Below are 24092 nucleotides of genomic sequence, written 5' to 3'. Positions count from 1 at the left end.
TTTTGAAACAATCTGCATTCAAACAGCCATCATCCGTGCAGCCAGTCACACAATAATTCACTGATTCTACAAGTACTCCCCTGCTTATAGGTGCCCAGTACCGTTGTCTGTGCTGTTGTGATGGCAAAGAAAATCAACATCACCTGCCGGAGGTGTGCTCGACGTCTCATAAGGAAACAGATGTCATACACACAAATAAAAATGAAATCTTAATGTAATGCGTGTGTTAGTCTCTAGGGCTGCCATAGTTAAGTAGTAAAAACTTGGTGTCTTAGAACAGCAGAAATATCCTGACTTTCAGCCCCAGAGGGTGGACGTCTGAAATCAAGGTGTCACCAGGGCCGTCCTCTCCCTGTGGCTCGAGGGGCGAATCCTTCCTGACCTCCTCTACCTTCTGGTGTTTGACGGCGATCCTTGGTGATCCTCAGATGTAGACGTGCCTCTCCAGTCACGTGACTGTCTTCTCTCTGTGCATCTTCCCAGCGTCTTCCTGCATCAGTGTCTCTCTAAATTTCCTGCATCAGGGTCTCTGTCTCTAAATTTCCTCTTTGCATCAAGGACACCTGTCATAATGGATTAAGGCCCACCCAAATGACCTCACGTTAGCTTAATCAAATCTCTAGTAGTGACCCTATTCTAAAGTAAGGGTACGGGAGTTCCCTTCGTGGCTCAGTGGTAAAGAACCCAAGTATCCATGAGGATGTGGGTTCAATCCCTGGCCTCACTCCGTGGGTTAAGGATCTGGCACTGCTGTGAGCTGTGGTGTAGGTCACAGAGGTGGCCTGGATCCCACGTTGCTCTGTTGCTTGCTGTTCTCCATTCTGATTTGTCTAACCTGTAGTGTCCCTGGCATATCATAGTAAGAAAGATCGACGTGTGATAAATACAGAGACATGCATATTTATGCGCATATACATATATGGGTGTACGATAGGTATATGTAAATACTGTACTGTGTTTACACACACGCATGTATTTGTGAAAATTAACAAGAATAAGAAGCTTAGAAGTTATTGGTTTTATATGCCTGTTGTAGCCTTCATCTCTCAAATCTTAACCATCCACTGAAATGCAAGGCTCAGGCTGACGGGGAGGTTGTAGAGGCTAGAGACAGAGCTCTAGCTGGGGAAATGAACTGTGCAGCAGAAAACCCAGCACGCAGGCACCAAGTTGGCCTTGATTCAGGCTGATCTCCATATCCAAATTGGTCTCATTCCATAGAAAAAGATTAGGAGTGGGAGGCTTCAGAGAGAGGCAATGCCCAAGGGCTAGAAAAATAACTGCACGCCGGGTCCGGGAATGCAGCCCGGAGATGAGGGATAATACCCACTCCGTGTGGAAGGGACCTGGCCCACGTTGGATTCAGGACAGATTCCCATATAAGTAGAGGAACGAGAGGCCAACATGGACAAAAGAAGTAGGATGCCTTTGGCTTTGAAAATAGGAAATTGACCCTGACAGGCTTAAACAGAGAGGAAATACATCCTCACTTAACCAGGAGGGCCTGAAGAAGGGGAGGGCTTTAGAGTCCGCTTCATCAGCTCACCCCACCTCTGCCCCGCTGCTGTTGGCTAGTCCAAGAGCATGTTGCTTGCCGGTCTTTCCTCTGCTTGCATTCCTCACAGCATGAAAATGACGACTTTTTGGTTTTTTTAGCCACATACACAGTATCTAGAGATGCCAGAAGCTGTCTTCCAGTGGCTATCTTTTTTTTTTTTTTTTTTTAGTGTACAGTTTATTGAACGTAGCCAATAATATTGTACTATAAGTATGTAATGTGATCAATAGTGTTACACTGGCAACCACACTACAATATATAAATGTATCCAAGTAAAACAAAGCCTTAAATTTACATGTTACATGTCAAATTTATCCAGCTAAAAAAATAATAGCAATAAATAAATGACTGTTTTTGCAAGAAGAGGACAACAGAGCAGCCCTGAGAGGCAGGTGCTGAGGGGTCAGCCGGTGCTGTCCCTGGCGGAGTGACAGTCTTGGAGCATGGGCAAGCCAGACTCAATGCTTCAGCCAAATTGCTGGTAACTTCTCTTGTACATCTCTCCACTTTTAAGGACAGAAAGCCCCTTTCCCAGCAAACTTCTCCTTGTGTGCCATTTCTCTAGATTGGAATGTATGCCCATCTTGAACTAATCCCTGTGTCTGTTGAGTTATGCAGCAACTGGCCTAGGTCTGAGTTCCTGAATTCATCCCAGTTAGAAGGTATGAGATCGCTCTTAACTCTGTTTAGCCCACTCTCAGATTTATTTATTTATTCATTTTGTCTTTTTTAGGGCCACACCCATGGCATATGGACATTCCCAGGCTAGGGGTCGAAATAGGAAGTGCAGCTGCTGGCCTACGCCAGAGCCATAGCAACGCAGGTCTGAGCCTCATCTGCGACCTACAGCACAGCTCACGGAAATGCCAGATCCTTAACACTGAGCAGGGCTAGGGATTGAACCTGCATCCTCATGGATACTAGTCAGGTTTTTTACCGCTGTTGCTGGAACTCGGCCTCTGCTTACCGGTGCCGAATAGAAACATGTAAACAGAGTTTGGGGCAAAGGAGAAAAAATAGCTTTTTTTGCTTTTCCAGGCAAAGGAGGGTCACAGCAGACTAATGCCTTAAAGCCTGTGTCTGCCCCCCTCCCCACCCTCGGCAGAGATTGGGAGATGGTTTTACAGTTCGGGGAGCGGAAAACAGGGCCTCAGATAAGAATCCGGGTAGAGGCAAGCTTGCATTGTTTTCAAAGCTGGTGTCCAGGGGTCTGGTGGTCTTCTTTCAGGAATAAAGGATGCTTCATTAACATCTTCCATTTGTTGGGGGTTTTAGTTCTGCAGCCAAACTCAAAGATATTGTTATCTACGTTCCTTGAGGAGGGACCAGGCCCCTGCCGCAAAACTGCACTATTGTTTTTTGAAGGCTCCTCTGTGATCTCCCTGATGAGCAACTGTTTGAACCTGCCGTTTGGAATTCAGGAAGGGTCCTGGAGGCTGAAGTTTCTTCCCTGAAAACAAGAAGTGGGGGGGGGGGGGCACAGAAAGGCTTGTGTGCCCAGCTGCTCCACAGGCCCCGCTTGGTTTCACGGCTGAGCTATGACGGGAATACCTGCGCCCAGATTCATTGCCAAAATGTATTTTTTTAATTATTTGGGAGTAGACCATTAGATAAGGTCCTTTCTCAATTTTTTTAAAAAGTGAAGAGTCAGAAGAGGATTTGAGCACTAGTGTTAGCGTGTGTCAGATGGGGACACAAAGGACTCAGACTTACCCCTTTCGGACTAATGAAGAGTCACCCAGTGCTGGATGAACTTTCCTGTTGTCTCCAGTTCTTCTCTCCATCTTCCCATGGCACATTCGAGCTAGGTTTATGTATTTATTTAAAAAATTTTCAGCTTTATTAAGGTTTAATTTACCCTGAAAATCATAAGATATTTACATTTGCAAGGATTCCCTCTGTTGAATTAATTAACACATTCATCACCTGACATATTTACTTTTTTTTTCTTTCTTTCTTTTTTTTTTTTTTGGAGAGAACATTAAAGTTCTAATCTTGTAGCAAATTTCGGTTTTCCAATTCAGGGTTATTAGCTGCAGTCCTCATGTTATATATGAGATTCTTCCATCTTATTCATCTTACAACTAAAAGTTTGGATGTTTTTATTCATCTTTCCCTATTTCTCTTGCCTTTCAGGGTCAGCAGCTGCTTCCTACTCCCTGTTTCTATGAGCTTAGCTTTTTATTTTATTATTACTATTTTTTAATCACTAGTCCACATACAAGTGATACCATGCAGTATTTGTCTTTATCTGGCTTATTTCACTTAGCATAATGCCCTTAGAGTTCATCCATGTTTTTGAAAATGACAGAATTTCCTTTTTTTTTTTTTTAAGCGTGAATAATCTCCTATTAGATATCCATTCATCTGTTGATGGATACTTAAGTGGTTTCCATATACTGGCTATTGTGAGTAATGCTACAGTGAACACAGGGGTGCAGGTATCTCTTTCAGACAGTGATTTTGCTTCCTTTGGATTCATACCCAGAAGTGGGATTGCTGGATCATATGGTAGTTATGTTTTTAGCTTTTTGAGAAACTTCCATACTGTTTTCCATATTGGCTGTACCAGATTAAGTTCCCATTAACAGCACAAAGGTTCCCTTTTCTCCTTACCAGCATTTGCTCTCTCTTGTCATTTTGATTAGATATCCTAACAGGTGAGAAGCTATATCTCATTGTGGTTTCGATTTGCATCTCTGAGGATTACTGATGCCAACCTCTTTTCATCTACCTGTAGTCCATCTCTGTGTCTTCTTTGGAAAAGTTTCTATTCAGGTCCTTTGTCCATTTTTTAATTAAATTGTTCACTTTTTGGCTATTGAGTTGTATGAGTTTCTATTTCGGACATAAACACCTTATCAGATATGTGGTTTGCAAATATTTTCTCTTATTCTATAGGATGTCTTTCATTTTCTGTTTTCCTTTGCTGTGCAGATGTATTTTAGTTTGAGGTAAGTAATCCCATTTGTTTATTTTTTGCTTTTGTTGTCTTTGCTTTTGATGTCAGATTCCAAAACAAACATTGCCAAAACCAGTGGCAAGGAACTTAAAATGTCTCATGTTTTTTTCTATGAGTTTTAAAGTCTCAGGTTTTATATTCAATTTTTTAATCTATTTGGAGTTGATTGTTGTATATGGTATAAAATAGGGGTCTAATATCATTCTTTGCATATGGTTTTCCAGTTTTCCCCACACCATTTATTGAAGAGACTTTTTCCCCATTGTAAATTCTTGACTTCTTGGTCAAAAATTAATTGACCATATATGTATGGGTTTAAAGATTTATTTCTTGTCATGTCCCACTCTTCCTGAAATCTGCTTGTCTGTGTCATCCTGAGAATAATACAGTCACAGTAATAATAACTATTCTCAGGAGTTCCCATCATGGCTCAGCAGTAATGAAGTAGTATCCATGAGGATGTGGGTTCGATCCCTGGCCTCACTCAGTGGGTTAAAGGATCCAGTGTTGCCATGAGCTGTGGTGCAGGTCGCAGAGGAGACTCAGCTCTGGCATTGCTATGGCTGTGGCATAGGCTGGCTGCTACAGCTCAGATTCAACCCCTAGCCTAGGAACTTCCATATGCCATAGGTGCAGCCTTAAAAATACAAAAAAAGAAAAGAAAAGAAAAAAAATTCTCTAACACTCTGATTCATATTCTCAGCTTCAGAATGTGCTAGTTTAAACTGATTAGAGAAAATAAGGTGATTCTGTACATAACAAAGTGAGCTTACATTTGAATTGGAGGCTGAGAGATTAAGAATTTGTTGCTATAGCACAGATTAGATATTATTGAGATCTTAGCTAAAGTAGTGGCAGTAGAATTTGAAAGGAGTTGCTAAAATGTTAGGGGAAGAAGCCCAGAATTTTGTTTTGGAAGCAAAGGAAGGAAAGAGTTTTGGGATAGTATTTCCCACTGTGGCTCAGTGGGTTAAGAACCTGGCATAGTGTTCGTGGACATAGTTTCAATCCCTAGCCTCGCTAAGTGGGTTAAGGATCCAGTGTTGACTTGGCTGTGGAGTAGGCCTCAGCTGCAGCTCCAATTTGACCCCTAGCCTGGGAACTTCCATATGCCACAGGTGCAGCTGAAAAAAGGAAACATAAAATAAATAAAGTGAATGGTTTCAGAGCCAACATCTAGGAAATGGACCTATGGAGTTTGGCAGTTAGGAAGTGAATGCTGATCATAATAAATAGTCTTGCTGATAACGCGATGGCCGGAATTTACCACAACTCTTTGGGGTCACATACCATCCTTAGCTTCTAGGACGAATGGAGAATCTGATATTTATTTGTAAATAACAGCTGCCACAGAATAAGATCAAAGTTCCACTAGTAAGAAGAAGGAAAATCTAGGTGCAGGGTAGATAACTAGCAGTATCTACAACAAGTCAGAACCTTGAGCGGACAGTTTAGAAATTCCATGTCTCATCTCCATGAGTCTGCTGCGGTGGATCGCAGACTGAAAGACTTGAGTGCTATGAGAGATCTTCAAGCCTGATCCCAAACTTCATGCCTAGCCTAGAGCTACTCTTGAAGGACATGTAGTTTCTTTCCCCTTTATTTGTTTCTTCTAAAGTAGCACTACAGTCGTTTAATGTTGCTTTTTGAAATTATTATAAAATATGAATTTCTTGGGATAACATCATAGTAATTCACCTTTTCCCTTGCCTTTCACCTCTTTTCCCCTTTATTATCATCCTTTCTTATGCTCTTTTTTTTTTTTAGTCTCATGCTCTTATGTATGCCTGTCATGTTGGAACAGAGTCCATCCTAAGGAATTCAGATTCTAACGTTTGAAAGAAGTGAGAATTGTGCTATAATCAATACGTTTTTGGAGAGGAAAGTTTTTTGTTTAATTATTTTATCACAGAGCCCAAAAGAGGTCAAGATGGCTTGATGGCCTAATTTGCATCCTTCGGTGAACTTTTAAAGGGCTCAAATGGAAAATCCAAGCCAAAGAACTATAATTATCTACTTATAAACTTTAAGATCGAATATGCATAATAGCTGCATTTTCTTTTCTTCTTTTTTTTTTCCTGAAGCTCTTATACTGGATCCTTATAGATAGATCCCTTACTTATACTTATAGATCCTTTCTCTATAAAAGATGAGTTTAGTTGAATGTTCCTTTAGAAATATGCAATGAAAATCATGAAGAATTCCATTTAGGGGGTCAATATTTTTCTCCTCTTTTAAAGCAAGGCTGCAAATACTTAAAGATTTGAAGATAATTCCTTTTAAAGAAAATAGTTCACAAAATTCTGCTATTACACGGAAACATTATAATCTTTTTCATCTGAGAAGCATGAAGTATTATGTAGTCATGACATACAACCCTAAAAGCTGGAAGGCACTATGGGGATAATATAACTTAGTCTCTGAGTTTATGAAGAAGTTGTGAGCTAGGGTCTCAATCAGGACCAGCCTCACGTGAGGCTGTGTATGCTCCGAATTAGTATCTACTAAGGATGCTCTATCACCCAGAGCCGGGATTCACAGGTTTAGGAATCAAGTGACAGACATGAGAATGGCAGAACTCACTATTACTCTAGTGACTCATAAGCAAAATTTTTGCTTTCTATTCCCATGATTTTATGCTCCACTGGCTCCACCAGGGTGCTTACTGAAGGCAAAGGGAATACAGAGTGGGTAGTTATAAATACCACCTACAACCACAACCATGTAACAGTTGCCAGAATGAGGGCTGTCATCGTCATGAATATTACTTCCTTATTTTGTTATCAATGTTTGCGCATTTGTGTGTGTGTGTGTTTAAAACAAATATCTTTTTCTTCCCTCTTTTATCCTCTCATCATGTCACATCAGATAAATTGAATTTGTCATTATATTTAAGTATTGTTAGCTTTATATTAATAATGTTTGTTACAAGGTATCAAGAAAAGTAAACATTTTCCAAGGACTTTGCATCTTCTCTTGGAAAGAGGATGAATGAGCTTTTTGTTGTACATAGGATAGTTGTATTGTGATAGGCAAAAAGAGAACTTGGTTATTGTCTTTATTGGGAGATTAACTGTGGTTTAAGGAGATGCATGTCGGTGTCAAGATGACAAGGATTGGACTTGTAATGATTAATTTTGAGTCAACTTGGTTGGACCATAGAAATACAAAAGATGATAAGAGAATATTATGAACAGCTATACCACAAATTGGACAACCTAGAAGAAGTAGACAAATTCATAGACAAATTCTTCAAATCATACAAATTTCTAAGACTGAAGGAGTAGAAAAATCTAAATAGAACACTAGTACAGAGATTGAAACAGTCATCAAAAAATTCCCCCAAATCTAAAGTTCAGGGACAGTTTTACAGGTGAATTCTACCAAACATTCAAAGAGGATTAATACCTATACTTCTCAAACTATTCTAAAAAAATTGAAGAGAAGAGAGGCCAACATCACCCTCAAACCAAAACCAGACAAGGACAATACACACACACACACAAAAACCCAAAATTCAGACCAATATCTCTAATGAACACAGATGCAAAAATCCTCAGCAAAATATTAGCAGCCTCAGCTCAACTATACATAGAAAGTATCATACACCGTGATCAAGTGGGATATATTCCAGGGATGCAAGAATGTTTCATTATCTGCAAATCAATCATCATGAGATACTTCATTAACACAGTAAAGGGAAAAAAATGATAATCTCGAAAGATGCTAAAAAAGCATTTGACAAGATTGAATATCCAATTATGATACAAACTCTCAATAAAGAGACTACAGAAAGAACATACCTCAACATAACAAAGGCCATATATGAAATTACATGGCTAACATAATATGCAATGGTGAAAAACTGGAAGCTATTCTTTTAAAATCAGGAATAAGACAAGGATACCCACTCTTCCCACTCCTAATCAACATAGTATTGGAAGTCCTAGTCAGAACAATTAGGCAAGAAAAATAAATAAAAGGTGCCCATATTGAAAATGAAAAAGTAATATTATCTCTGTTTGCATATGACATGACTTATATGGAGAAAACCCTAAAGACTCCAGCAAAAAAGTTATAAATAAAAAACAGATACAGTAAAGTTTCAGTATACAAAATTGATATACAAAAAATCTGCAGCATTTTTATATGCTAACAGTGAGCCAGCAGAGAAATTAAGAAAACAATCCTATTGACAGTTGCAACAAAAAGAATAAAATGTTTAGAAATAAATTTCATCATGGAGGTGAAAGATCTGTATACTGAAAATTACAAGACATTGTTGAAAGAATTTGAAGTAGATACAAATAAATGGAAAGATATTCTGTGCTCCTGGATTGGAAGAATGAACATTGTCAAATTCTGTGTTACCAAGTCAATCCTTATCCATATCCCAAGGACATTTTTCATAGACATAGAAACTAAAATTCTAAAATGTGTATGAATCACAGAAGACCCTGAATAACCAAAGCAACTTTGAGATAAAAGAACAAAACTGCCTATATCATACCTCCTGACTTCAAATTGCACCACAAAGCCATAGTAATAAAAATAGCATAGTATTGACAGAAAAACAGATACATACATCAGTGGAACTGAATTGATAGCCCAGAAATAAACCCACCCTTATATGGACAGTTAATTTATGATAAAGGAGCAAGGACCATACAGAGGAGAAAGAATAGTCATTTCATTAAGTGGTATTGGGAAAACTGGAGAGCTGTATGCAAAAAAATGAAAGTAGACCATCTCACGCTATACACAAAAGTTAACTCAAAGTGGGTTAAAGACTTTCATGTAAAACCTGAAACCATAAAATTACTAGAAGAAAACATTGGCAGTACACCTTGATATTGGTCTTAACAATGTCTTTCTAGAAATGTCCCCTCAGGCATGGAAAACAAAAGCAAAAATAAACAAATGGGATTATATCAAACTAAAATATTCTTCATAGCAAAGGAAACCACCAATTAAAGGAGAAGACAACTTACTGAATGGGAGGAGATATTTGCAAATAATATATCTGATAAAAGGTTAATATCCAAAATATGTAAAGAACTCATACAACTCAACAAGAACAACAACAAAAAACCAAAAACTGAATTAGAAAGTGGGCAGAGGAACCAAATCGATATTTTTCCAAAGAAGACATACAGATGCTTAACAGACACATGAAAAGATGTTCAATGTTACTAATGTTTAATATCACTAATTATCAGAGAAATGCAAAGCAAAAGTGAAATGAGAGTCACCTCACACCCATTGGCTAGTATCGAAAAGATAAGAAATGACAAGAGTTGGTGAGGATATTGAGAAAGAGAACTCTCATGCACTGTTGGTGGGAATGTCAATTGGCCCAGCTACTGTGGAAGACAGTATGGAGATGCCTCCTCAAATTAAGAATAGAACTATCATATGATCCAGCTATCCCACTTATGGATATTTATCCAAGGGATACAGAAACACTAACTTGAAAAGATATCTGCATCCCCATGTTTATGGAGGCTGTATTTACAATAGCCAAGGTATGGAAATAGCCGGAAGTTCTCAATATGGGATGAATGGATAAAGACAATGTGGTATATATTGTGTTTACATACTATTCAAAAAAATTTACTCTAATAGTCATTTTACAACTTGTTATAAGATACTACTACAATATTTAGTCCTGAGCAAATATGACTGTAGCCCCAAGAATCAAATGTAGGTTATGCAGATTTTCAGTGTCCTTCATTTAGGATGCTGTAAATGGTCTTTCCTTGAGGAGTATTAAATGTACAGTTAGGTACAGTCATGGGAATATTTTTAACAATGAGAGAGAGAGGAAGAAACTTTATCACAGACTTGGCAGAGTTAATTTGTTCCTTTTAGTTTTCAGAAACCTTTCGTAAAACTAGATAAGACAGAGTCTAATGTATAATCTTATTATGAGGGGGTGGTTCTACATTGAGATAGCTGACACCCCGTGGTTAGAAGATCAGAAAAATGCAAAGCCCAACTGAAAGGCTAATTGTGTTTTGTGTCACATGTGGCCTCACAGCAAAGGAGAGGCATGCAGTGCAGGAAAAACAGTTGCTAAAGTCTGAGAGCCATTCATTTTTTTTGCACGTCCAAACGTATCATATGGAGAAGAATAAATTTGTTCCATTTTCCTTACCTTCATTCAGGAATTTAATAATTGATTCATCAAAAGATCTTTAAAAATACATGAAAGGAAGATCATTTATTTATATACTATTCTGACATACCTTTCTCTGGTTTCAGTCCAGGAAGCAGAGATACTTCATGTTGATTGATTCAGTGGTTACCAGACTTTCTCTCTTATCACCTCACTTTCCTTGAGTCAGCTGCTACACTGAGCTTGCAGAAGCTGTTATCAGCTAGACACGTGACTCCCAGTTCCTTGAATCCTGAATCTGAAAAAATAAACCAACAAACAAAATGGTGGCCAGAAGGGTGAGGAGGTGGAAAAAGCCATCACTAACTCCAGATACTGAAGGGTAGCCACCGTCACCAGCAGGTGGCTATGGTGCTCCATTGCTGCTGTTTCCAAGCCCATGATTCTTTGAGAAGCCCGTGGCCCCAGATAAATGTGATACAGAACTTGGATACCATTACGGCATTGCTGCTGATAGGATATATTTTCAGTGCTTTATGTTTTAATGCATAAAATCTGGTTGCCAAAGTAAATTTGTATGCCATCAGAATATCCTATTTTCCCCACTGTGAATCTTGAGTAAAATGAAAGGCTACCAGATCACTGGGTTCTTCCGGGAAAAGAAATATTGGAATCTAGTAATTCTGTTTGATTACATAGTAACCATGGATAATATTTTTAACAGGTATGCTGTCAAGCAGTTTACACAGGTAAAATCTTGACTTGATATTATGAAACCAAAACAATTATTACCTTTTTTCTTCAGATACGTGAAGACGTGAAATAGCTTGTACAATCACACGTAACAATCAGTGTAATCACAGCAAAGTCTGTGCTCTTACTCCTCCCCCTAAACTGCCGTCCCTATCTGAGAAGTCCAGGTTCCTTCCTTCTTTTCTTTTTTCTTTTCTTTTCTTTTCTTTTTTCTTTTCTTTTCTTTTCTTTTCTTTTCTTTTCTTTTCTTTTCTTTTCTTTTCTTTTCTTTCTTTCTTTCTTTCTTTCTTTCTTTCTTTTCTTTCTTTCTTTCTTTCTTTCTCTTTCTTTCTTTCCTTCTTTCCTTCCTTCTTTCCTTCCTTCTTTCCATCCTTCTTTCTTTCTTTCCTTCCTTCCTTCTTTCCATCCTTCTTTCTTTCTTTCCTTCCTTCCTTCTTTCCTTCTTTCTTTATTTTCCTTCCTTCCTTCCTCCTTCCTTCCTTCCTCCTTCCTTCCTTCCTTTCTTTCTTTCTTTCTTTCTTTCTTTCTTTCTTTCTTTCTTTCTTTCTATCTTTCTCTCTCTCTCTCTCTCTCTCTCTCTCTGTCTCTCTCTCTCTCTCTCTCTCTCTGTCTCTCTCTCTCTCTCTCTCTCTCTCCCTTTCTTTCTTTCATTCTTCAGCACCCTTGGCATATGGAAGTTCCCAGGCTAGGGATCAAATTGGAGCTACAGCTGCCAGCCTACACCACAGCTCACAGTAACTCGAGACCCTTAACCCACCGAGCGAGGCCAGGGGATGGAGCTTGAGTCCTAGTGGATATTAGTTGGGTTCGTTACTGCTGAGCCACCACAGGAACTCTCTAGGTCTTTGATTTTGATAAGCATAAGTTTCCCTGAAGTACTGGTTCAGCAGTGGCGGGGAACTGTGGAGTTCTCCCACAAAGTCTCTTGGAAAAGGAAGGGTGTCACGCAGAGGGAGGAAGAGACACTGCCATCAGCCACAACCAGACTCTTTTCCCTTTAGAAACCCTGCTGAGTGCCAGAAAGGAGGAAATATCAGTGTCACCCAATTTGGGAATCTAGCAGGTAAGACTGAAAACTAACAGTAGACCTGCTTGGGTAGACTGTTGTCTTGTCTCTGTGGGATGGCGCGGGACCCTATGGTCCTCCCCAGCCCATGACCTCTGCCTGCCTTTGGTCTGTAGAAAAACTTTAATCAAAGACTAAGTTTAATCAGAGAAGTGCAAAAAGGCAGAAGCAAAAGAAAATAGTCAAACAAGACCAAATAACAATAGTTTAGTCATTAAGCAAAGTCAAGGACGTTTAGTTCCTCCTCAAGGACTATAGATGAAATAGCCGTATCCTGTGAGCGGTCCTGTAGAAACTGAACTCCCCACCAGGTGGAAGAAATGAACCACATGCTGACCAGACTGTATCCATGACATAAGCTGCCATAATGCTGAGAACTGGCCTCAAGGAAATGAGAACAAATCAACCCTGGAACTGAAGACTAACTGTACTGACCAATGGGGATGATGCTGATCAGATCACTGCAGAACCAATTTCAAGATGACTGTCAGAGCCGACTGTACCGTTTCTGCTTGTAGCCCCCTCCCTCTGCCTCTACACCCCTGAAACTCCCCTTTGAAAGGTCTGGCCCACGGACTGTCAGTGGGGGAAGTTGGCCTTTGAACAAAGAGTCTCCCCTCCTTCATTGGCAACTTCTGAAATAAAGCAAATTTTCCTTTTCACCGAACTTCCCTTTATTGGCTTTATTTATTTGTGCATTTACTTATTATTTTTTTTTCTGGCTACACCCACAGCATGTGGAAGTTCCTGGGCCAGGGATCAAACCTGTGCCATAGCAGTAACCAGAACCATTACTGTGCTGATGCCAGCTCCTTAACTCATTGAGCCTCATTGGCTTTAGAGTGGGAAGCAGTTGGACCTCACTTTTGGTAACATCTGGGTGAAGCCACACAGAATATCTGTGTACAATTAGGAAATGTATTCGTTGGCTGTTAAACTATTTCCTGACTAAAATTACGTGAGTCTGTGAAACATACCCTTTCCATTCTAGTTTCCTCTTACCCATACCTCAGCCCTCATCTTAGACCATGTAATTTCCTTTCTGATGCTCCATTCAGCCTGTATTGCTTCTTTCTTAACAAAATCATGCAGTTAGGAGAGAAACTAAAATAGTGAAGGTGCAACTGTCAATGCCACTTTAAACAAGATTTGCAAAAAACTCTGCTGTTCTTTCAAGTTAGTATTTGTCACAGTCCCTTGTGTACAAAATAACATTCTAAGCAAAACCTTCAATTCTGGCAATGAGGAAGATGTTTAAAGCAAGCCTCTTGGTACAATAAAGCTTACTGGCTTTTTAATGACAAGAAGTGCCAAGATCTACTCTGTAAATCCAGCATAAATGTATCAATCTATTTACTGAATGTCATTCGAAGTTTCTACTTCAGCTTTGCAGTGGTCATTTGGTAAATATTAGATCAGTTTCTTACTAGTGTATATTTAATTTAGTTAATATGAATGTTCTGTTTCTGATGCCATCAAGGGGTTATTTTAAGTTCTGGATGTGATTTCCTTACTAGATACTACTATGCAATATGTATGTCATGGACTATTTGCAATCATGACTATGTTTCCTCAAATAACAAAGATGCTTTAGCTCTAAGGAGCTTTAATACTGTTGTATATTCAAAATCCTTTGATGAAAATGTTGCAGGAAAAGCAAACACAGGTGTTTTCTTGGTGCTCTCCAAAACCAACAGCACCCAACATGAGACTATTCCCAAGTTGTCTTATGGCTCCATATGCTACCAGTTCGACTGGTTTTGATGGACTCAGTGAGTCAGTTCAGAGAAACAACCTGCCAATTTCATAATATGTAATGGCCCAACCAATTTAATTGCATTGCCAGGGAGTTTGAAACAACCAAGTAATCAACTCAAGCAAAACAGTTAAAGTGATTTTATCTCTAGGTATGGTCTAAGCCTTTGACGTAAAGTTCTGTGTTTTAGCTACACAAAAAGTATGTTTTCCTAAATGGTTAAAATGTTTTCTTTATCAAAAAATACCCTATTGTTTTATTATGCTTTTACCTGTATATTCTAAAATTAAGTTTACAGAGAACCATCCTGCATTTAAAAAAATCAATGTAAAATAAGTAATTTCTAGATTTATCTCTATAACCTGTTGAAAAGGGCTTTAACTTGGCAGTGAAAAATAAAATTAACACAGCACTTAAACAAAATCACTAAAGTATAGTACAAAAATGTTAATTCTAAAAAGCAATTTTTAAAAAAAGATAAAGTGCAAACCATTTACTGAAAGCAGTGCCATTAAACAGTAACAATAGTTCAGATCAAAGCCATCTTTTTAAAAATTTTTAATAAAGTATAGTTGATTTACAGTGTTGTGCCAATTTCTGGTATACAGCAAAGTCAGTCATACACACACACACACACACACACACACACACACACTTTTTTTTTTTAGGGTTTTTAAGTTTTCTTTTTTTCTTTTTTTTTAATTTTTTTTTTTTATTTTCCCACTGTATAGCAAGGGGGTCAGGTTATCCTTACATGTATACATTACAATTACATTTTTTCCCCCACCCTTTCTTCTGTTGCAACATGAGTATCTAGACATAGTTCTCAATGCTATTCAGCAGGATCTCCTTGTAAATCTATTCTAAGTTGTGTCTGATAAGCCCAAGCTCCCGATCCCTCCCACTCCCTCCCCCTCCCATCAGGCAGCCACAAGTCTCTTCTCCAAGTCCATGATTTTCTTTTCTGAGGAGATGTTCATTTGTGCTGGATATTAGATTCCAGTTATAAGTGATGTCATATGGTATTTGTCTTTGTCTTTCTGGCTCATTTCACTCAGGATGAGATTCTCTAGTTCCATCCATGTTGCTGCAAATGGCATTATGTCATTCTTTTTTATGGCTGAGTAGTATTCCATTGTGTATATATACCACATCTTCCGAATCCAATCATCTGTCGATGGACATTTGGGTTGTTTCCATGTCCTGGCTATTGACACACACTTTTCTTATCTTCCACCATGGTCTATCCCAAGAGACTGGACGTAGTTCCCTGTGCCATACAGTAGGACCTCGTTGCTTACCCATCCTAAAGGTCATAGTTTGCATCTGCCGACCCCAAACTACCAGTCCATCCTACTCCCTTCCTGCTCCCACTTAGAAACCACAAGTCTGTTCTCTTTGTCTGTGAGTGTGTTTCTGTTTTGTAGATAGGTTCATCTGTGCCATATTTTAGATTCCACGTATGAGTGATAGCATATGGTATTTGTCCTTCTCTTTGTGACTTTATTTATCTAATATGAGAATTCTCTAGTTGCATCCAAGTTGCATTATTTTATTCTTTTTATGGCTGAGTAGTGTTCCATTGTGCATATATGTCTGTATGTGTATATATACACACACATACACACCACATCCTTTCTTCTTTTTTTCTTTTTTTTTGTATGGAATACTTCACAGAGGAATAGTTGAGACTCTGTGACTGTATGGACAGTGTAGATACTTACTCTCTACTCCGAATGCTTAGATTTACAGGTGGTCACTTAGGATTAGAATGAATACACTCAGGTGTATCCACTTTCAACTAAGATGGAGTTACGGGGAATAAAATTACCACTGAACCTGATAAAAATGGACAAAATATATGGAATAAGAATTACCAAGACACTGGTATTAGGTAATGTAGGACATGATCCCTGAAAGATGGGGGTAAATGTTGTGTGCCCTGTGTTTTCCCTAGATTTTTGTCTTGAGAGGGTTTCCAGGCCATAGAATATGAAGGCAGAACTGAGGCAGAGCCTGGCTAAAACCCTGAATTGAAGAGACAGAGAGTTTGAGGACAAAAAGCTGCCCAGAGTTTACCTCCCCGAAGTGCTGCAGAGAGAGAACCCAAAGGCCTGAGCTGGTCCCTTCATTTCTTTAGTAGAGTGGTGACTGGTGAATGGGGGTGAAGCCAGGGAGGGAACAACCTTCGTGGATTCAAGGTGATGGCAGTGACATGGGGCTCAAAGTAGCCTCTCTTCCTACCAGCGAGTCAGAAAAAAATCATGATCCATAGGGCATCAGGTGGCGCTCGCTGAATTGTCTTCATCAATCATAGGAATTAATTGGTCTTAAACACATCTCCAGTCTTACCTGACAAATCTTAAAAGCAAGATCAGACAGTATCCAAGTAAATTAACTATGACCTAGAAGAGAACTCAAGAATAGTTATGACAGTTCACAAATATTCAGCATCAACGTGCAATTTACAATGTTTGAAATTAAAATGATGAAACAGACAAAGCAGTAGAATGAGAGGGGGGAAAATAGTCATTTGAAAGCCAGAGCTGACATAAATGTAAACTAGCAAATAAAAACATTAAAAGAACTATCATAACCCTATTCTATATGTTCAAAAATTATATATAGACATGGGAGATATGAAAAAGGATGAAAATTGCATTTCTATAAGTGCAAACTAAAATGTTTGAGCTGAGTAATACACTGCATGGGATTCATGAAATTCAGCATTTTGGATATAAAAATTATTAAGCATGAAGACTTGGGAATAGATAATATTGAAGTGAAATATAAAGGAGAATTTTTTAAAGAGGAACAGAAAATCAGTGAGACATAGAATAATTTTTTTTTTTTTTTTTTTGTCTTTTTAGGGTCACGCCTTGGCATATGTAAGTTCCCAGGCCAGGGACTGAATTGGAGTTGTAGCCGCCGGCCTACACTACAGCCACAGCAATGCCAGATCTAAGCCGCATCTGCGATCTACACCACAGCTCACAGAAATGCCACATCCTTGACTCACTGAGCGAGGCCAGGGGTTCAAACCTGCATCCTCATGGTTACTAGTCAGATTCATTTCCACTGAGCCATGACGGGAACTCCCAGGCATGGGAACACTTTCAAGTGGCTAACATACTTGTAGCTGGAGAGCTCAAAGACAGGGGCAGAAATGGGAAAAAATATTTGAAGAAGTGAAGGCTGAAAAAATTTCAAATTTGGTGAAATCTATGAATCCACAAATCAATAATCTCAAGGAATCCTGAGTACAAGAAACAAGAAGACAACTACAGTTCACATAATGATCCAGTTACTGAAAATTAATGGTAAAAAAAAAAACCTTAAAGCATATGACGAACTTATATCCAGAATACATAAGAACCTCTGAAAACTCAATAAGAGTGAACAACTTATTTTTTTAATGGGCAAAAGATCTATATAGACTAAAAATAGATATACTACTGTGACAAATAAGCAAATGAAACAATACACAGCACAACTTGTCTTTAAAGAAATGTAAATTAGAACTGCTATGATATATGTATATGTAGAACTAATACACTTTGTCATAACCTGAAGTTAGTACAACATTGCAAATCATTATACCTCAATAAAACTTAAAAAATAAAACTGCGATGAAATATTACCACACATCTATTGGGACGGCTAAATTTAAAAAGACGGCTGACAATTCCTGGAATGTGGAGTAACTGGAACCCACCTATAATGCTGAAGAAAATATAAAATAGTACCACTACTGTGGGAGAGTTGGAAGGTTCTTTAAAATGTTGACATACCCCTACCATGTAATCTAGGCATTTTATTCCTAGGAGTTTATTCAAGGGAATTAAAGGTCTATGGCCCCCCACACAAAAAGCTTTGTGTTTAATTGCCAAAATCTGTAAACAAATCAAAGTGACTTGATAAACATATTTTATACATGCATGTAATTTAATTTTACTTATATATTAATTGTGTACAATGGTATTTATATAATGAAATTAATATAACCATACAATTATGGTCATATAATTATTCTATGAAAAATTGTATATAATGGAGTTCTCTTGAGCAATGAAAATGAACTATTGATGTATTCTATAGCATGAATTAATCCCCAAATAATTACACTGAGAGAATGAAGCAGGTAAAAATAGGGTACTCAATATAATTCTATTTATAGCAAGTTCTAGGAAGTGCAAACCAATCCAGAGTGACAGATTAGTCTATAATCTATAGTGACGCATTAATTTGGGGACAGGATATGCGGGTGGAGTGAGGAGAGGTGGGAGAGAGGATTTATAAAAAGATAAGGAAACCTTTGGGAATGATGGTTATGTTCATTACTCTGTATTCGTGGTTTCATGGGTGTATACATATGTCAAAACTCATCAAAGTGCATATTTACAAATGTGGTATTTGTTGTATGCTAATTTTATATCAACAAAGCAGTTAAAAAAATAAGTGCACTTAGAAAGGCGTAGCATTTTCTGCCCCTCACCACCCCCGTTGGCACTCTTAACTTGGAGTATGCTGTCTTAGAAGGTAAACTATGAAGTGTTACAGTGGCAAAGTAAAAAAATAGGTATTTCTCTTTGATACTACTATTCTGTGATACAAAGTATTGACTAAATATCTTTCTATATACATATTTTAAAGATTTTAGAAAAGCTCTTCAATGGGGTGTTTCTGTTGGGGCTGCTGTTTCACCGATAACTAGACATGTTAGTGGTATAACATAGCTGGCCCCTCCTGGTCTCAGCTCTGGAAGCCAATAGAAGAAAAGCTTCCTCTGCGAGGACTCACCAATCAGATTTTATTGTGCAACTAGCTCTTCAGCACCAGAATCATTTCTTCCATAATACTCACCAAAGAAATTACCCCTTGGGAAGTTTCAAACTTTTTGTGGAAACATTTTTCTCCTTAAAAAAGCAATTCATATTTCTTATAGAAAAATCTACAGAATAGCAAAAAAGTTTGTTTTTAAGTATACTCTAGAGTTACAACTGCTATTAACATCTGGCATAATATACCTGTATTTTATGAAAAATCGTATTTATGTTATTGTGGTACCATATAACATGTATCTTGCTATTTCCACTTGATATTAAATGATTTTTTTATCCTAAACATTTAAATGGCTGTCATAGGGAGTTCCCATTGTGGCTCACTGGTAATGAACCCAACTGGTATCCATGAGGTTGAGGTTCGATGCCTGGCCTTGCTCAGTGAGTTAAGGATCCGGTGTTGCTGTGAGCTGTGGTGTAGGTCACAGATGCAGCTTGGATCTGGAGTTGCTGTGGCTGTGGTGTAGGCTGGGAGCTGCAGCGTTAATTCAACCCCTCGCCTGGGAACTTCCATATGCTGTGGGTGGAGAAAAGACAAAAACAACAACAACAACAACAAAACCGACTATGGTATTTGGAGAAGAATGAGTGGAGTGGAGTGTGCTGTATATATACTTCTGCAAGAATTCTTTCATGCTCTGGGTGTGGGGGTCTCCCAGCAGTCTTCTGCAGCAGTCAGTGTAACTTGAACCACACGTTCATATGCTAACGAAGAACCATCTCTTGATATGGTTGGAAAAAGATGAGTAAATGTCTATCTTGCTAATTTGAATGTTCATAAAGATAAAACCAAGATGACAATTTGAGTTCCTTAACATTAGTATGTATGCTTAGAAAGTTTCCACATATATAAAAAATTAGAAAATGTTTTTAAAATTTTTTCTAATTTATTTTTTTCAATGTGTGTAGAAATTTTCTTCCATGAAGTTCAGATTTTATTATAAAAACATTTTATGAGAAAGTGTGCTGTTGAAAGCATTTGAGACATCATTAGTGGTGTTGGGTAGGCAAGCATGAACCACACAGTAAAAGATTTAAAAAGAGAGCAAAAGAGTGGTCAGAGGCAAATTAAAATCCTGGCTAAACAAATACATCATTGGTAATAATATTATATTGAGATCAATGAAAAGACAAATAGAACTTACACTGAGAGCTCTTTGGTTCACTCTTGTGGACAGTTTAAAAATGCTTAAAAATGAATCATGCACTTGAAAAATTCAGAGAATTTGGATAACACTGTGGACTTTGTGCAATAATGTCTGATTATTTAGCATCATGGAGCTAAGAAAAATGCCAGAATGTACTCTGGACTGAAGTCAAGGCCTGGAATTATCTGGATGGAGAGACATAAGAACCCTTAGCCTTCAGTCTTCAGACTACAGCAGGAAACTACAAAGGGGTCATCACTACCACTAGTCTTTTGAAAGTGGCTGTGAATAGGGTAGAAATGATTCGTGAATACAGACACTGTTTCCCCTCTCCCTCCCCTGCAAGCCCTAATAGACATTTCCAATCCGGTGTGCGCTATTTCTCATTAGACCTAGCATGAGCTTGGAATCCTTCTTAATGAAATGCCATGTGTATTAACTACCCACAGATCCACTTTAAAGGTCTTTAACGTGACTTCCAAATCCGAGCGACATTGGTGTTTCAGTTTTCTCATCACCTGCTGGTTTGGTAGAACTGTCCTGAGGATATGGCGCTAGTTCCTGTTAGAAGACATCATCCATAAAATGCTGGAAATTGACAATGCAGAGGTGGCAGCTAGGATGATTATTTGTTTATGGTTATAAAAATATGGCTACTGCACTAACAAGCTAAATTCCTTTATCTACAGCCTAGAAGTCCTTCCTCTCTGCAGACTTTTTTTTTCTTAAAGTCCTATCAGAGTCAGTTACATGTGTGTTTTCCCATTAGGCTGTGTGCTTCCTGAGGCGGGGCTTGTATTTCTGGGTCTTGGCGTTCGTATCAGGAACATAGAAGATATCCAATACTTACTGCGTTGAAATTAGAATAAAAATCTGGATAATTCACTGTTTTTAAACTTGCAGTTCACTTTTATCACAATCTTAGATGAGGCCTGCAGTTCAGAATTTCACTTTCCATCTATATTATGCATGTTCCAGTCACTGTAAATTCAGATTTTATATAGTTTAGTCTGGATGTTTTTGTCCAGTTCTTTTGTGATATTTATAAACCAACACATATGATTTTCTTCTCAATTATGTAATAATGTGCCTGCATTTTGCTGGAGATGGTTCCCAAGAGAAACGTATTAATCTAACCACAAATAGGTTTATTTTTTAAGATTCAAGGGTCTAAAATAATGATAGAATCTTTGATTTTATCCCTGTTCAGTCTTCTTACCGACCACCAATGGATTTGGAGATTCCAGAGGAAGATCTTATCATCTATTCCCTCTTGAGTAGCAGATACTTTATTTCCTAGGAATTTCAGATTCCACTTGCTCTGCTCTGAGGGTGGTATGCTTTGGTACATAGAAATATTGAGACAGTAATGCATTGGCAGATTTGCACTGGAAGGAGAGATGAATATTTCGAGCTCATATTCATACCGCCTTGGGAGGAATTTGTAATCTGGATCCCACAGCTGTTGCTGAGTGAACCTGTGGGGTCGTTTTCCTCTGGCTGAGCCAGTAGGAGGTTTCCCAATGCCTGTGTCGACAGTGAGATGCTCTCTGCATTCTTATTACTTGCTGTAACCTTAACAACTGTGTTTGGAAATGCAGGATTTTTTAAAACCCCCTTGTAAATTATGTATGTTGTATTGACTTGAACTCATGTTCATTCAAAGGCTGTGCATTTGAGAGAAGACAAAGAGGATTGGGATAGGGCTAATTCTGAAAATATTTTTCAAGGGAGGAAGCTAAAAGGAGATGCTAGGTTTTTTTTTTTTTTTTTTTGACTATATTAAGAGAAGGCTTTGGGGATGATGCCATAAAAATCTAGGGGGGGTGTATTTGTATGTGTGTTTGTGTGTTCTCGTGTTCACACCCAAGCGGCAAAGGCAACACGTCCCTGTGTGCTAGCATGAGATCCATCCATTTTACAAGCCTCTCCCTTGCAGTGTTGTGCTTCTTCGACACTTGATTCTAAATCTCAAGTCTGCGATGCCCTGCGATAGTGTAAGGCAGTCAGCTAAGGGAGAGTACAGGTGCCACATTTAAGGGAGAAATTTGTCAACAAGTAGACAAACAGGGAGGGGCAGGCAATTGATGCCAAATTTTCTGTACCACTACGCACCTCAGAGTGAAACAATGTTTTGCAGATAGTAGGTTCCAGCAGACATTTATCAGTTATAGTCTGTATTCTTTGAGGAATTCTTTGAGTCTGTTGATAATTATTCTTTTGGAGAAAAAGAACATGAAGCCATATTACCATATATCGTTTACATACTATAAATATACCAGCTTCTGCAAACACTTGCTGCTTTTGTTTTCATAGCACTTGCTTTGGGAAGAAAAAAAAATTATTTTCAAGGTTTGCCCCTGATACTGAGGTTCTCATTTTTAGAGTTTCTCACTCTAAAATCTCAATAAGAGGAGGCATCGAAGACCTTTGGGCCACACTGTTCTTATCCTTGACTCACTTGATCCCTAAAGTTGATTTCTCATTTTTAGCATGTATACTCAATCATCTTTCTGTGTGAATAATGGCACAAGAATGAACCTATGGTTAAAAATCCTTTGCGATTTGGAAAGGTTGGGTTTCTATAGCTTTTAAGTGCATAATACAGCATTGATATACATAATAAGTCTTTTTTTTTTTTTTTTCATTCAACAGCAAGATGTTTCCCTCACTGAGCTTTGAATAGGTTTTATGAGAAGGATTTTTCAAGTGGCTCCTGGGAGAGCAAGGCAGTCATTACTGACTTTACAAGAGTTACTGTGGATATATGTTGCCCTATCACCAACTTTGCTGGTGATTTAAATTCAGCACGAAACTGGCTCTGATAATGTTAACCAACAAATTGGATGCAATTCCAGTAGCACATATTCTGACATCTTATCTGGGGGATCTCAGCTGTTCCTTTCCAGAAATAAGTTTGGTGCGGGGCTGCAATGCAACCTTAATTACAAGGCAGATGGACCAGCTACAAATGGATGTTCCACTGCTAGATGTTCTATTCCAGAGAAGGATGCAGTCAGTTCAAGCTGTTTTTGACTGATGTTTCAGATTGTGGTCTTGCAAACAGGTCTGAAAATAGCCACTTTTTAAAGATTGTAAATTCCTATAATTAGGGCATGCCTTAAAAATTAACCCTAAAAAAGAGTAAGGGTTGGGAGATGGGGTAACGTTCAGGTTTCGATTGCCAGTTGGATGATTGTTGTGCTCCGTTTAAAAGAGGGGGAAGCAGGTCGTCAGAGGGGATGCGTCTCAATGCTGTGTGTCAGAAATGAAAGGAAAATGGAGTTTCCTTGGTGCTGGAGAACTGTATAATTAGCTGGGATAACAAGCATTGATATTTATTGTAGTGGAACGCAAGGAAGAGGCTGAAAAACAAAACTCCTGGTGTCTCTGCTCCACATCTGCCGAACTAATTTGGGGGTAATTTTATGGTTTTAATCTGCATGGTGCTCTTCCCCAGTTGCTAGTACCCTGGTGTACACCAGATGTCAGACATTTAATGAGGCCTCTGAGGCTCGGGATGGGTTTGATTGCAGGTGTTTAATGCTTGCCAGGCCTCTAGATAAACCCACGAGCTGGTGTTTCCTGGTTAGCATGGATGCACAGGGCTTAAAGCCCTTTAGTAATTGTTAATGGCCACTCTAGCCACTAGGAGGAGCTGGAGGCCTCTCCATTCACTCTGCTCAACATCACCCAAGACTGGTGCAGACTTAAAAGGTTTCAGGTACTAGGAAATTAAGGAGTTAATATTATGAGAGATGGGAATTATAACTCTCAGCGGATAGAGGTACAGTAAAGTGACAAAGAGTGTGCAGTTCCTAGAGTCTAGAATTTAAGTCCCACCTGGCAAAACACTGAATTTCTCCAAGTCTCCATTTCCTCAACTTTCG

At 38.5% G+C, this 24092-nt stretch overlaps 1 protein-coding gene across 3 annotated transcripts in view; it reads left to right on the top strand.

Moving 5' to 3' along the window:
- The window catches only part of SNX7 (sorting nexin 7), a 217522-nt gene that overhangs the window by 105573 nt on the left and 87857 nt on the right, over positions 1-24092 (top strand). The window contains exon 9 of one of the 3 annotated variants that reach the window (XM_021090763.1): positions 12769-12825. The exons of the other annotated variants lie outside the window; for them this stretch is intronic. Coding sequence (XP_020946422.1) covers positions 12769-12810 — 42 coding nt within the window. The 3' untranslated portion in view covers positions 12811-12825. Of the gene's footprint in view, positions 1-12768; positions 12826-24092 lie in introns of those variants that run through there. 3 annotated transcript variants of the gene reach the window in all.

Source organism: Sus scrofa, chromosome 4, assembly GCF_000003025.6.
Source record: "Sus scrofa isolate TJ Tabasco breed Duroc chromosome 4, Sscrofa11.1, whole genome shotgun sequence".
NCBI lineage: Eukaryota > Metazoa > Chordata > Mammalia > Artiodactyla > Suidae > Sus > Sus scrofa.
The sequence above is the reverse complement of the archived record's forward strand: the minus strand, read 5'-3'. Positions and strand labels throughout refer to the sequence as shown.